The following is a 16460-nucleotide window of genomic DNA, read 5'->3' as shown; positions in this document are numbered from 1 at the left end:
GTCCAGTAAGGTACTTGTCATACTAGGGACAAGGAAAATACCTTAGCGGTAACGAGCAACAAATTATAATTATGCCCGTAGGTATACTCCAGATGCTTTACCCAAATGGTAACCGAGAACGCGAAAACATTTTAGACATGCGAGTTTTAAGTAATCACGTGTATCATAATAATAATTAACAGATATATTTTTAGGAGTTTGCTCGATTAACACATTTTCATGCAAAGGATATCATATCATATGCGTAATTGACTATTTATGTAAAAAAAAATACTTGCTATTTTACTTATATTTTATTAACATCGAAGAAACATGAATATTGTATGAACCACATCGAATATTCAGTTTGTCCTTTCGTTAGTCATTCGATCTCGCTTGTAGTGGTACAAGCGACTAAAGTAGATTTAGAAAGTTAGTCATGTTAGGTATGTTCTTCATAGTCATAACGCCCGCGAAATGGTGCGAAGTCGCAATCGCAACGCGTAGGAAACTCGCCATTATCTAATCCACTCGCGATCTTATTGACATGGATGAGAGATTATAACCGTTTAATATCATAATATCTTGCTAGCTTTTTGCTGTTCTTCGATCCACTTGTATTGGCCACGGAATTAATTTACACACACCGAGACGTATCTATTTTTTAAATGCCATACATAGGTACATATTCTGTAGGTATTCTATAACATTTCGAAGGTGGTAGAACCGTTTGTGGTTCGACGCCGGCGGCACCACCGCCTCACCTATTTCTACCTCATAACAGCAGTGTTAAGCGTTGCTGTGTTCTGGTTTGAAGGGTGTGGTAAGGGAGACATACTTATCCGATTCATCCCAGCTTAATCCTCAGGGTTAGCGGCGCACCTGGTCGACCTCAGATAGGAATATCTAATCCTACTCCTACTATACCTCCTACGTCTGCTACTACTATATTATAAAAAATACATTGTTTTTCATTGTGCATTTGAAACTGAGCATTTTTTATCACAAGGTTTATTTTGCATTTTTTTGTTCCAAGGCTAACAGAAGCATACGAACCCTTCGCGTACGAGTGCGTGTCACCGGAATACGAGGACTGGGCCCGTCCGATGCCGAAGACTGCTCCGAACAACTTCCATCTCTCCAGGTACGGCCACTTGCAGATCGACTACAGTTGTAGCTGGAATTCGCTGGACAGACTTATCCGCCATCAGTGATTTGGCCAACGGGGTCATCCAAAACAAATATGTAACAAGTAACAAGTTAGAAAAAATGTAAACTTCAGACTATTATGGGGCGAAGTAGTTTGATTGGTCAATTAACAGTCAGGTTTAGTTAAACCATATAACTAAATAAATTGGCAAGTTACGCAGAAAGTACCTAACCTATTAAGGGTAAGTAACCTATTAAGTTATTTAACAAAATATTACCCAGAAATCGACTGACTTCTGGCTCATTTAGCATTCTGCCGATCGCTTGCTGATAGAAAAGTTTGAAGACAATCGTACACCTTTAATCTTTGTAATTTGCGAGCTTACATAGGTGGCCGACTGATGCCTCATTATTAAAGGTCTGACCAAACTATCGCACTATAAAACTCTGTATTATTGTGTATGTAGGTATTTGCGGAAGCTCTAAGAAGGAGTTCATATTTAACGTAGCATGGTGTGATTTCGGCATCATACACTTTGTGACCTCACATTATAAATATTTATAAAGACATACCATATGAAAAATGTGTTACATCAGCATAAGAAGTAAGTCACATAAATGTGGCATGTGATAAAGGCAGAAGTTAATTCATACTTGCATGTTTTGGTATTTGTATGTTTATGCTTCTAAAATGATTTTATAATCAGTTAAATTTTGAGCACGGCGTGAAATATTCGTTGTATTATATTTTCCTTATGTCGTGCGTATTGTGTTACTCTTATTTGCATTTTATCATACTCTTTTTGTGTCAGTTGCTTATTCGTAGCTAGTTAATTGTAATAATTCTGTTTAAAGTAATTTATTACTTTAGATTAATATAGAACATGTGTTTCTGTATGGTCAAGTGTTATTTTGTATGCATATGCAGTCCATACGTGAAAATGAGTAATAAAATATGTTTTGGGTGAAATTATTTAACAGAATGGTAGTTCTGCATGTAGGTCTAGATAAGTAGAAACATTTGCGTATCCTGGGAGTTTTGTAAGAGTTCCAGCTTCCCGAACAAACAGATTGTATCATACTCAGGAGGCTTCCTATTTTATTTTACTAAAGGCTTTAGTCTAAAGCAGTACATATAGGTACTTACCGTTTTAATATAAGGGCATGCCCACATCTTTTTGGTGGAAATCCTTGCTACGTAGGTAGGTACCTACTGCTTACGTAGGTATTTGTCGAAACCTTTGATGAGACAGACAACTCTTTTACCATCCTGGTTACGCCAATGTGTGGAAATACTTAATTTAAGCTCAATTACACTAACGAGAAATTTGATACACACTGCATGTTGCTACACATTTAATATTAAGAAAAGAATATGTATGTTTATTGTAATCAAGATAATTATCTTCTACATAAATTTATGAAATGTTTTTTTGAATTAATCTTCAGATGAAGTTATGTAAGTATGTAATTTACCTAAATAGTATATATTACAAATTATGTAAATACAAATAATGTTAAAAAATTGTATAATTATTATGATGAAAAGTATTATATGCATATATCTAAATGTTTACTTGAATTTAAGCCTATGTTAATGTTTTGAAATACATAGGTTTATAGGCTTCAGGCCAAAGATATTAAAAAGTTAGTTTTTCTATACATTGTTTTATTTAAATACCTTCCTGTTTTATATGTATTTAATAAAAGTATTCAATTATTTCTTAAATAACAGTCACCTCCTGAGGATAGTAAAATATGTATTGATCCCTGTTGTGGACTCATATAATTCCCTAACCAGCAGAAATACTTGTGGTGGACGTTAAATTAATAATATTCACAAACTTTACAAAATCTTGAATAAAATCTAAATTCCACTTTATTATTACATGCACAGTAAATGAAGGCGGTAGAACCCTTTGTGGTTCGATTCCGGTGGCACCACCGCCACACCTATTTCTACCTAATAACAGCAGTGTTAGCCGCTACTGTGTTCCGTTTTGAAGGGTGTGGTAAAGGAGACAGACTTTTCCGAGGCGTTCCAGCTTAGTCCTCAGGGGTAGCGGCGCATCTGTGACTGACCTCAGGTAGGAATATCTAATCCTATCTGGGGTTGATTACAGATGTCCATGGGCGGCAGTAGCCACTTATCATCAGTTGGACTGCATGCTCGTCTGCTATATTATAAAAAAAAAATCTAGCACTAATGTAGGTACTAGCGTAAAACATAAACAACCAAAAAATACTATTTAGAATGTACCTAATTATCTACCTAATGCATATTTTTACTCATATTGGAATCGATCTCCGGAAATCTATAGTCCGTTAGAAATTTAATCCCCATAATATCGTAAACCAAACTATTATAGGTAATGGCTACCTACATCGTCTCAATGGCTGTCATCATTAAATGTAAAAGCCGCAATCTTTCCAGATAAAGTTAATAGATATGCCTATGTATAGATAATCCATTTTCATATAAAATCGCTTATAAATATTGCCTATGAGCTTTTCCATCTGCCTAACACTGTGGTTAACTTTCCTTATGATTATATTGAAGCTTAATAGCGCAGGGTTATAACATAAATGTTTTGCCTTGTACTTTCACTGTATTCTAAACTTACTTTTTAACGTGCATTAGCTTTTTGCTTTTAGGAGATAGTAATTAAGTCATATCTATGTACTTTGATATTCTATGCGAAAAAATAGTAGAGGATGGTAGAGATTAAGTTTTCACAATTCGCACTCATAGATTTTGGCATTTAAATAACTAAATTCAAAATTATCAAATTTAACATTATTCAAGACGAATTTACCGATACAATGATTTTTCACTCACCTACAATCAGTTTTAACTGGATTCTTTTGATTGAATTGAATTAGTTAATACTTCAATTTTGAATTAAATAACGCAGATTTTTTTTGGCAGGGATTACATGGCTTCTAAATACAAATATGAAGCAAGTTGATGAATATCTACCTTCTAAGATATCTATTACAACGTGTGATGCAGACGGTTTATAATATATGCGTAGCGATTATAGATAAAGTAAAGCCTTCATGCTCCAAATGCACAACCATAACGGTCATGATGTAATATGAATTTATAATAACAGAACATTTTTTTAATACACTATGTATTCATATATATCATAGAGTATATTTACATAAATAAACTCATGACTAACTTTTACGAAGAACAAAACAGATTAAACCTGAAGTTTTCTAAAATAAGCTCAAATATAGCTAAATTTGGTCAGCATTATGCCCTATGTCATAAAACTGAAGAGGAGTAGACTGTAGGCGATTCACCAATCCTAGGTATACCTACCTACCTAGGCTTAAAATCCATTTAAAATTAAGAGGTTACTGCAGACTCTAGGCATTCTATTACTATCGGTGAAATCGGTGAGATTAGGGTATATTATACGTTCATAATATCTTGATCTGCCATTCATAAGTCTTAAAACGGTGGCAGCTTGATGTAATATTCTCTAATAATTTCCCTGAGGGACACTAAAGCCTGTCCCCTAGATTTAACCCCTTTGTCGCCTTATACAATATCCCCGAGAAGAGATTAGTGGTGAAATTATAAGCCTTTCTACACGCTTTATATTAGCTTTACTTGTATGTTTGTCAGTGAGTAACTCCGTTTTTCAGTAGAAAGAGATCAACATACAAAAAAGCGTGGGGTGCTTTTGAAAATATCAAAGTGTTGATCCTTCTGCTCATGTCTGTCAGTAAAATATTTATAACTACCGAGAGTGTGCACCCCACGCTTTTTTTTACAATTAAATATATCTTTGTTTGTTGTCAATACAATTTTTCATTAAATTTTTTCTAAGTTTATTTTATATTTTTTAGTTTGATTTCTATAAAAGCGTGTACTTTAGTTTTTTAAACTATCCTCCTCCTTGCATCGTTCTCCTCAATGCTGAGGGTCGTGGTCTCTATTAGTCACCTTTCTCTTTATGATCTCGCGCCATCTGCCTCTATTTTCGGCTATGTGTAGAGCATTGTATACCGTGGTGTCGAGATTTGTGCGGATTTGGTCAGACCAACGCATCGGACTGCGCCCCCGGGGTCTCTTGCCTTCAACTTTTCCGGTTACCAGAAGCTTTTCCAGGTTCTCGCCTCTTCTCCTAGCAATGTGGCCGAAAAACTCAAAAATTCTGCGGAGGCAGATGGTTGACAGTCGACATGTGATTCCAAGTTCTTGTAGGATAGAAGCGTTGGTTCTGTGAGCTGTCCAGGATATTCGCAGCATTTTCCTCCAGCACCACATCTCGAAGGCATCAATCCGCATACGTTCGGCTTTTTTAAGTGTCCACGTTTCCGAACCATAAAGGAAGATTGAGAAAACCAATGTTGTCACCAGTTTGCGTTTAGTTTTCACGCTGATGTTCCTGTCGATCCATATTTTATTAAGTTTTGTCATAGCATTTTTTGCTATGCCAATTCGACGTCTAACGTCGAGTTCACAAGAACCATCATTTGTTATATTGGACCCCAGGTAGACAAAGTTGTCAACTTGATCAATTTTTATATCTCTTTTATATCTTTTTAAACTATATTTATTATAATATAGGAGTAACAGACGAGAATATAGGATTACATGCCTATTCCTACCTGAGGTCGGCCACAGATGCGCCGTTTCCCCTGAGGACTAAGCTAGAACGCTTCAGAAAAGTATATCTCCATTAGTACACCCTTAAATTAACGCACACAGCAAAAGGAGTAGATAAATAGATTTATAGTTACTTTGCTGTACTTGAATTTGAATTTAATTTTCTGCTTTATGATTATGTGCACAGTGCAGCTTAATTCGAAATATTGATCATAGATTAGATACCAAACATACCTTTATTAACGCTCAAGTCATTGCACAGTTATGCTAAAGAATTTCATGACGAAATGGGTGCCTACGTGAATTAGCTAGCAGTTTACGTAACATGATTGTGATCTATGATAGCTAAACATGCGCTGTTTAACTTAAACCGAAAATACAGCATTCTTATTTAGTTATTAACTAATACTTGTCGGGACTGGACCAACGTGGCGGAATTTGTACCGGAATGTAATATTCTTGCATAGACTGTAATAGTTATGATTTCCTATCTATAATAATTTTAATTCGATCTGAATTGAGATAGTGATACTTTGTCTTGTTAAGGAGGGGGAAATCTTCAAAAGGTACCCTGTGCCGTGGGAGAGACACAGGGTTATGTGGCTGGCCGGACGGTTCGAGCTCCCACTCTTGCCACCCGCAACCCCGGTAGCCCCCTTTTAGTCGCCTCCTACGACAGGCAGGGGTTACCGTAGCCCTATTCTGGTCCCGGAACTACTGGGACAGAGATAGTGACACTTATAAGTTTGATGTCATGTTATTATAACATTCTACGCGCGGTTCCGCCAGCGTGCACTTCAGCGTATAATTGGTCTACTTTACCCCCGTTTGCTAGATGTGGCAAGGCTCACATTCCAATAACATTTTAGTAGTCTACGATACCAATTAGCAACATATCTTTGGATAAGGTACACGACTTCTCTATTTATCTTTGGTGGTTGGTTACAAATATGACTCCAAATGTTGGGAAAAAGTGGGCACGTAATAATTATGGATTTACTGAATGTTGGTTCACTACTTTGTTAAACCGACAGGTAAATACTGTCGGTCCCAGATAGATAAGCCACAGAGGCTAATAGACCTAAACAAGCAACTTAATTCTAAAATCACGTACCTATTTAACATTTTAAGTCTTTTAGTCTCCTTTTAGGTGGCGAACAAGTAACAGAATAGGAGGACCCTTTTTCCAAATTGTAACGTCCATGCACCTATGATCTTGGGTGCAACAGTACCTACTTAAAAAGTCGAGGACCTTTTTTGCTGGCTTTCGACTTATTTCAGATAGTTTACATATTTTCCTTTACAGGGACAATTATTTTCCCAGTCGCTAATTTTAATATGGAGGATAACACATTCTTTAATATACCCAGCTTACCTTTGGCTGGTCCAAGCTCTCCCCAAACGAAAATATAAATCCTCCAAAGCAAGATACATAAAAGTGATTAACTTAACTACTCAAATGTCTAACTAGAAAAACGTACTATCTCCTTATCAATACAAACTTCAATATGTATTGTTGTTGACGCAGAACACATTGCCACACAACAAGAATGCACTTCGGCTCGGCAGTGAAAGTGATGCAAATGAAAACATGGATAAAGAAATCTCGGAACGTGCAGTTTATTTTAAATGGCAACATTAATCGCTCAATTAAGCTACACATAAAATAAAACAAACGAAGATTACATATTTAGAAAGTCTTTCTCGTTATATAGTTTTCTTTTTTTAGTTATGTTGAAGTGTCCTTTTTTGTCATTCTTTGGAGTGTTGGCGTTTTTGCTTCCCTGATACATTACTTGTAGTGTGTTTGTTCCTTTCTGGGTTTTTGTATGTGGGATTGATGGAGTCGCCAGGATCTTTTGATTTTGGTTTATAGAGTTGTAATCAACTGGACCTGAGTCGGCATAAGGGTCTCTGTCTACAGAGTAGGGACGTTCCACCCTATTTTCGTACTGTGACGGATAGTTGCTCTGCGCTAAATATTCTTTGAACTGGTTTTGTTTTAACTTCTCCTCTAATTCTTCTAGTTTCTAAAACATGAAATGAAAAACATTAAAAATATTGTACCTACTCTATTCAGTATATTTTAATGACATCAATAAAATTGGAGGCCGGATGAGGACAGAAAGAATACCTATTAGGTATATCTAAAATAACTACTCGCTTCATCCATATAATTGTCATCCATACCTACAGGTATTAATATACCATGTACAAATTAATTATAATTTATTTATCAATAGATACATTGATATCTACTTTAAAGTTTCTTTGTAAAGATGAAAACCAAGTCGCATATTTACCATAAAAAGTTCTATTACCTAGTTACTATCTACAATAATAGTTTAATATTTTAACTACCTATAAACTATCTCATAAATAAATCTAAGTGCATGTTCGTAATTTCATAAAACAAGCATGCTTTTGCACTTATTTCTTCAATTACAAAACGGAATAATTACTGTTTATTTCTTATTTTTATTCGACTGTTGTAACTGTTGTAAAAACAGTTTAACGGGTTAATTTTTGAAACAATTGAAACGATTGCCAGACATTTACGCAAAGATATGACTCGACAGGGATTAATATAGGCAATTACTTTACTTTAAAGTTTAGAGTTTACAGTTTAAACTATGTACCTATAGCCCGTGTAAAACCGTTATTCCGCTCTGAATATAGAAATGAATCGCGTCGCCGTAGCAAATTGTATGACTACGTCACTACACCTGTTCGCAACAACTTCGGAGCGGACAAGCAGTTTGGCGCGGACTATAAGAATCCAACGAATGTACCTAAATTTAAAACTTGTGTGGGCATTAGCGTACCTAACTAGGGAATCACACCGGGTCAGACCTTTTTTTTTTTTAGTTTTCGAGGGGGAAACCTTCAAAAGGTACCCGACGACGTGGGAGCGACGTCGGGTTATGTGGGAATTTTATCGCACTAAAACCCCCCCGGTGGGCGTTCTCAGGGCTTGGTGGAGAACTCCGGGATCTTCAATGGAACACAACCGGAGTCCTCCGAGCGCGATGCCCCGGTCGGGCTCTGCTCTGGGGGAAGCACTATACGCTCCTCCCGCACATCTGGTATTACGACGGCATGCGACCACACATGCCGCCGTCCTTCCCGGGGTTGCTCTCCGGACGGTTTGAGCTCCCACTCCTGCCGCCGGCAACCCCGGAAGCCCCCTTTTAGTCGCCTCTTACGACAGGCAGGCGATACCGTAGCCCTATTCTGGTCCCGGAAGTACAGGGACCACCGGGTCATACCTGCCCCACGATTTTGGTCAGGTAAGTGCGACACGTACCTACCTATCTATATGAGACATTTTTTAAATACTGGAAGACTCTGAAATACCATCGCTTTTTCTGGTGTTCAGTACGATTTCGTTGCTTTTACATGATAATTCAATCCATACTAAAGATAATATAAGTTTTAATCAGATAATATATTCAGAATATTAAATACTGTTCGGTCGCTGATCTTCGATGTTTCAGCTATACTTAGACTTAATTTTAATGATTTTTACACACGATATGCACCATTTCCTATTGTAGCTGTTCAGTGTAAATTATGATTAATGACCGTTCACATAATAACTGCACTTACAGCGAGTAAAGAAGTAAAAACTTTTATGTAGTGTTAAACGTTTCAAGAAATAATTGGTGCGATTAAAACAAACTACAGCAAAAACTATATTATTTAGCCTTAATTAACGATGTAGCTGAGAAGTAATCTTTTTAGGACGTACCTTGCCGTGGACAAGTGACTCAGTAATAAAAATTTAAATTATTTTATCATTTTTAAACGTTGGTCAGTAGGTATAGGCGTTTAGTAACAAAATAATCAAGTAATTATTATTAAAACAACTAGTTCTTAAAAATAAATAATAAATCATTCTGATGTCCTATAATTACACATTTAAAACCTGAGTTCCATCTTTTACAAATGTAATAAGTGTTATAGTAAAAAGTAATTCGTTTTTAAACGACCTCAGCCAATAAAATGAAATACACATAGATATAGGCAAGTGCTGGAGTTCAAAACATTTTTTTTTTCACTATTTAATTTAACTTTAGATTTTTGTTTAGACAGTAAAATCCAAAAGTGAAAGTGTTTTATAATTTAGATAATCTTACCCGTCGATACGCATCGATGTTGGCGTCGGTATGGGAGGTCTGCCTCGCAAGTTGCTCTTGTAGTTGTGCGACTTGCGCCACACTACGCTGAACCTTCTCCTCATATTCCAGTACCACCATATTCATCTATGGAAAATCATTTTTAAGTGTCGAAAATATATAAAGTATGTGATGGCATAATGGAATTTGACACCTTTATATTTGAACGCATCCCTACCATGCGTCAGATGGCATTGTGATACACAATAAATTTGGCGCCAAATCATATTTTGTGCAACTGCTAACTTAAAGATAGGCGATTTTATTTAGATCGCTAAACTTGTACTCGACTTGGTGGAGGCACTGCCGTGCCTCCAGATATCGTATTTCAGACCTAGGAGTAAAAGACCTAATACTAGACCTTTTTATTAGCTAATAATCTATAAATATACAGTATTATAGCATTAGAAAGTATAATACAAGTATAAGAAGGATATAAAAACTTTTTCCGTTGAATACTTATATGATAAGTACCCACCAAAAATTATTCGCGTGCATCCGTTGATACTGTGTAAATATTCGCTATGTAACTGTTGGCATACAAAAGTAGATAATGCTACCTTGTTGCTCCGTGCAATTGGTAACGATGAAGGAAAATATTTTACCGGAAACAAATGCGTTATGACCACACCCGTTCAACGTAATGTTATGTTTCAGTTCATCTCGGCCTGTTATGCAGGAAGAGAACTTGATACAAAGTAGATATGGGCAAATAATTTTGTTGCAACGGTAGCTATGCAATAAAAATGTCTAAGTACCTAGTATGTCATTTCGAATTTAAGTCAAATCTTTAGTTATATGGCCTTTTCATTTTAATTTTCACTTTACACGCTAGAATAACTTGCCTGAATACGATGGAAAATATGCTGTACTTTTACAAGTTTCGCCTCTAGTTAAGAAGCTGATTCTGGTGCATACTCTACATGATATCGAAGACTGGCAGAGAACATAGTTTAACGGTATCAGCGCCATAGAAGTATTCAGAGATTACATCGTAAATGTCATCCATCCCAAATCGAATATTTTCCCCAACGCAACACTAAAATGATCATAGGGTTACTTATAATAAATATTAAACGAATTTAGCCACTATCAAGACGACCATTTCTTATGGCACTTCTTACGAAGTACACTTGTATAGTCCGCGCCAAGCTGTTAGTCCGCTCTGAAGTTGTTGCGAGCAGATGTAGTCATACAAATTGCTATGGCGACGCGATTAATTTCCATATTCAAAGCGGACTAGCAGTTACTAATAACTACGTACGTACCTACCCACTTTCATCCTATCAATGGTATTGTCTTTACTTACGTAAGTATGTCTTTCTAATCCACATCACGACAGAACTACCTCGGTAGATAGATCATACTAGCCAACACTTAAATTTAATGTGTTTACTTTTACCAGAAGTAATTTACCTTTTCTCTGTGCTCTGCTTCCATTTCTTTCAATTTGTTGCGCAACTCTTCTATAACATAAGTAAACTGTCCTATCTGAGTATCTGCGTCGTACTTGGTCTGTTGGACTAAACAATCATATTGGGAATTGATTTACCTTACAAGTATTTAAAAATAGTCACTTAACATATATACCTACTGTTTTAGTTCAGTAAGTACAATTACTTATATAAGAATCTTTTAAACGCCTCTGTTTTTTTGAAAAAAACCCTTTTCCTCATTTGAATTTGATAATGTAGTACCTATGTACCTATAAGCTACTTCAGCCTTGGTGGTAGTGTAAGATGTTAAAAAAAAACAACTTTCTCGTTCAAATTACACACCATCACCTTAATAGTAAAATCGTCATTCACATACGTAATTTAGGAAATTGATTAAGTCAATGGAACTGAATACTTATCAGGTACCATACCTATAAATATTCACACATTCACACATGTTATCTTATAAACGTGTTATATTCTTCACTTTTTCACATTTGCTATTAATGACTGCGCCTTATTATCTTTACCTTTTTTCTCGCACTCCGTTGTTAATTCCTCGATGTCTTGCTTGTGGGCGTTACGCAATTCTTCGACGGTTTCATTATGTTTTTGCAGCAGGCCTTCTTTCTCCTAACATCGGATAATAAGTAATTACAAGAACGCTATGAAAAACAATCTGACGATTTAAATCGGTTTAATTAGGTGGCTACTTTTTATAATTAACAAAATGAAAGTATTTCTTGTTCAAGTTGTACTGATGAGGTAGATTTTTTTTTATGAAAGTAAGTTTATGCATCATACTCTCTCCCTGAAATATACGAGAGAAGGAAGAAATCTGATAAGAGAGGTTTTTTCTTCCGAAGGGTGACACGAGTGAATCATGACTTTTTTTGGACGTTATTTCTGTGTATGATTAAATGAATGACTCAATAAAATTATAAAACTCTATTATATCTATGTAGGTCCTTCTTCCTACGTTACTATTGTCTTATAACCTACTCACCCATTATAGTGACAAACAATACTTTTTTATTTACATAAAATATTACCGTAGTTAATCGTTAGGGAAATCGTAACATTTACTGGTACCTATAGGTAAGCAGCAGGTACTTCATGGCACAAGTGCTTTTAGGTCACTTCCCTTTGAATAAATATCGGTAAATATTTTGGGAGTCATTTATTTGACTAAGCAAAATTAGGTACATTTTGCTTCAAATAATACGGTTTACTAAAAAAGTTTCAAAGAAACTAGGTTGTGAACTTTAAATATATATAGGTAAATATTACGGGAGTTCTTTATTTGATTAAGCAAAATAAGGTATTTTTTTTGCTTGGTCAAATAATACGGTTTACTAAGAAAGATTTAAAGAAACTAGGTTGTGAGGTGTTTATGAGTCAGCTGTTTATACATGTAATGATGTATACCAGTAATGATCATTCTAATTTCAAAGGTACCTATAAGATGAAAAGGAATTTGCTTAAAGGTACTCAACATAAACTGTGGGCTCCTGACATTTCAACGTTCTAGCCAGTCTATTGTTATACCACTCCTTAGTTCATTGAGTTCATTCTACAACCTAACTAGGTACTAGGACATACAATACATAACAGGGGGGGGGTTACTACCATATCTTAAAACAATATTATTTTAATCATACATTGAAATTTCGTACCACGACATCGTTAAAGTAAGATTGTTTTTATAATATTACAATAAGCAGTTTTGTATTGTGTCGGTCAAAATTATTCATTCCTTTTTTGCAATTGCCTTTTTAGAAAATTGAACTATTTAAGCAAAATATGACAATTTCAGTTGGTATTATACAATGGATAAGCGAAAAATGAATAAGGGTTTAAGTTTGTTCAACTGCCTATGGCGGAATATTTTACTGTTTTAAGGAGGTCGTGGTACAAAATAAAAATAATGTTGATGCAATATTGAAATGAAACTTTTGATAGGCCCCCAGATATTAAAATTAAAATGTAAAGTCAGAATAACAACAAATACATTAAATTAGATTTTAACGTGTATACCTACGTGTTAAATCTGATTATGTATTGGTGAACATTTTTATTAAAATCTATTCATACCTTTTGCATTGCTTCCAAAGCGGTATCTTTTGTAGATATTTCATCTTTTAGTTTCTTTACGTCCCTTTTTAAATAAACTAGCTGGGATACAGTCTCTTGGAGATTGCTAATCATTTCACGAGAAGTCAACAAGTGGTATCGATGCGACTTCTCTAACTCACGCGCCTCTTTCAATTCGGTTTCCAATTTAACATTAATATCACGTATCTTTTTCGACTCTTCCCTTTCATTTGCATAGTCCTGTTTTAAATACGTAGCTCTTATTTACATTTATAATATAATACAATACAGGTACCTACATAAAAAGTAGTTTGAAATCATAAATTATGCTTACGACTTTGCACTTTGAAAAACATTTTAACATGTTCTGAAAGCGTTCGTTTGTCGTTAATTCGTGTACTATTTCTTTCGAATTTTTTGTTTCCATTTTTGTTTTATTAGTACTGACATAGAGTAAAAAATACAATTCAACTTTTGCCTGAATAGAAAATATTACTTTCAATTCTATTTCAAAATTTTACCGCCAACTTCCAAATATCCTTTTTTTAATGACAGAGATAATTTTTTGCATACAGCCAAAATATATTTTGTATGGAATTTAGTTTACTATTAAAATTTGAAATGTCGTTTGTAGAAACTAATTAACTATCACCACTAAATTACAATAATCAAAATAATTTAATAAAAATAAATTATATATCACAATGTTATGATGCATATGTTTCTTGGGTTAACATAAAATTATAAGTACTTTGTTTAAAAATAAGTAAATTTAAGTGCAATGTTAAAATATATTATTTAATAAAACTTATAAGCAGAAGTTTATTATGTATTTCAATAATCCTACAAGAAGGACCCACTTTTTTGAATTTTTTAAATATAACTATTAAATGAAACAATAAAAAATGTTAATAATTTGTTTTAATAATTCTTATTTTACAATTTAGTTTGTTAAAACTATTTCATTCAATCTCCAACTGTATTTTTGATTGTTGCAGGGTAGCTTTCAATGTGAATGGTTTATTTAAGCTTTCCACATTAAAAGTTTCAGCTGCAAACTTTTCACTTTCTGGTTTTTCATGAAGGCTGAAACTTATGTCCTTTATATCCTTTCCAGTGTCAATATTGCAAGAGTTTTGTGTAAAGGCTGGTGTACCTTCTTTGAACAACTGTACTGTTTGGTCGAGGTATTTAAGATAAATATCTCTGTCAAGAAATTCTATTTCAGCATTTTTATCTGTTAGACCAAATTCTGGTAGGTCTAACATCATTCCTGCCTCTCTCGCGCAGCCGACTGCTATCACTTCATCTGGGCTGAGTCCAGACATCACTTCAGCTTCCGGTAACAAGCTTGCAATGGCAGACTGTAGTTTTGGTATTTTCATACTCCCACCACAAACTACAATCTTGCTGATTGTTCCGTCAAAACTGTCTATCACTTTTTGGGCTGGTTCAATATAAGATGATATTTTCGAAGAGATTATGTTCTCAAACCTTGCCCGGGACACATTCTGACTCCAATCTACACCATCTAATAAGGATTCAATGAAAACATGAGCAGAATTAAGTGTAGATAGAACATGTTTACAATTATCAGCATGTGTTAATAGTTTGGCCATTGCTTTCTTGCTCTCTTGTGGGTCCAATTTCCATTTCTGCCTGAACTCTTGAGCTATGAAATCAGCCAGGTCTTTAGTTAAACACTTTCCTCCCAAGTCTGACCGGAATACATTTTTCTCAATTGAAAGAAATCCGCCAGATGCCTTAACTATTGACGCATCACAAGTAGAACCTCCAAGTCTGTAGACCAGGACATTAATGTCTTCCAAGCTTTCTTCAAGATTATACGCCAGGAGAGCTGCGGCTGGCTCACTGATTACTTGAAGAACATCAAAGCCAGCGAGTTCTGCACACTTCATCAACCTTTCTCTACTAGTCTTAGACCAGTGCAAGGGAGCAGCTAGTACCAACTTCAAGTCATCTTCATTCGTCACGGAATGGCTCGCAATGGTAAACAGTTTGGCGTACATTTTAGTAGTTATGTTATCCGGGTTAGAATATAACTTAGTTTCACTCGTTTCGAACTCATACACCAATTTTTCCTCATTTTGAATTCGACAGGACGACGACGCCTCAACGAAAGCTAAGTCCTCTTCATTAAAATCGCAGTTCATCAACCGTTTATTGTGTTTTATTATAGATTTCGAAAAGGGTTGTCCTGATTTCGCAGGGAGCCCGATCTCCCATTCTGCGCCATTGAGCGCCACGATCGCTGGTGTCACTCGGTCTCCTGCGTCATTCGCCAACACTGCTGGTGCTCCGTTGGTGTACGCTGCCAAACATCCTGAACTATTTCCCAAATGTATACCATACGCTGTGGCCATTTTAGGTTATGTTGTTGTTATAAGACTTTAGAGATAAATGTGTAACGTAACTTTATTATTTTAGAATGGTTACAAAGAAAATACAAACTTTTAAAATGATGTCAGACATAAAATAAGAAAACTTACTTAACTGTTTAAAATTCTTTCAAATGTAAACTTAAAATGTCTTTAAAAAATATCAGAACTGTCAAATACTTAGTCTTTTTTGTAATCTGTAGTCTGTACTTATTATTTTTATATGTAGATAAAAACATACATTATAAAACCATAGATTAAACAAAGAAGTATTAAGTTATTTGCTTTAATAAACAATGATTACATTCATTTATAAACATCTTAAAAGATTTGCTCAACCCTGGAGCATTACGATCACTTATTTCTAGCGCGAAGCAGTTATTGCGGAAAGATGGTAGAACAAGTGTAAACCAACCGGGGATTCCTAACGTGAAGCAGTTCTTGTGTATGTGTTTCAATGAAAGGGTGTGAATGCCGGTGAATTAGGCGATTCGTTCTCAGAAATGGTGGCGCATCACAATGTTTTTCTATAGATACAGTAATTATGAAATAATATCAAAAAAATCCAGGGGGTTTTCACCCCCTTGAGAGTAGCAAC

General features: G+C 35.2%; 3 protein-coding genes across 3 annotated transcripts in view; 1 reads left to right on the top strand and 2 right to left on the bottom strand.

The window, feature by feature from the left end:
- LOC140753335 (uncharacterized) overlaps positions 1 to 16460 on the top strand; it is a 71997-nt gene that overhangs the window by 6161 nt on the left and 49376 nt on the right. Inside the window, exon 3 of the mRNA XM_073087876.1 lies at positions 1016 to 1189. Coding sequence (XP_072943977.1) covers positions 1016 to 1189 — 174 coding nt within the window. The remainder of the gene's footprint in view (positions 1 to 1015; positions 1190 to 16460) is intronic.
- On the bottom strand, positions 7354 to 13938 carry LOC140753414 (uncharacterized). The gene is made up of 6 exons (XM_073087989.1): positions 13798 to 13938; positions 13464 to 13703; positions 11900 to 12002; positions 11350 to 11456; positions 9895 to 10020; positions 7354 to 7785 (listed from the first exon to the last, which is right to left on the bottom strand). The coding sequence occupies exons 1-6, from the start codon at positions 13888 to 13890 to the stop codon at positions 7438 to 7440; spliced, it is 1017 nt and encodes a 338-aa protein (XP_072944090.1). The 5' UTR covers positions 13891 to 13938; the 3' UTR covers positions 7354 to 7437.
- Hsp70-14 (heat shock 70 kDa protein 14-like) lies at positions 14368 to 16029 on the bottom strand. Its single transcript, XM_073087731.1, has one exon. It carries the CDS (start codon positions 15845 to 15847, stop codon positions 14426 to 14428), a length of 1422 nt encoding a protein of 473 aa, XP_072943832.1. The 5' UTR covers positions 15848 to 16029; the 3' UTR covers positions 14368 to 14425.

The sequence above is a fragment of the Epargyreus clarus genome, unplaced genomic scaffold (genome assembly GCF_041222505.1).
Source record: "Epargyreus clarus isolate Ecla_fem2 unplaced genomic scaffold, WU_Ecla_fem_2.2 ptg000026l, whole genome shotgun sequence".
Classification (NCBI taxonomy): Eukaryota; Metazoa; Arthropoda; class Insecta; order Lepidoptera; family Hesperiidae; genus Epargyreus; species Epargyreus clarus.
The sequence above is the reverse complement of the archived record's forward strand: the minus strand, read 5'-3'. Positions and strand labels throughout refer to the sequence as shown.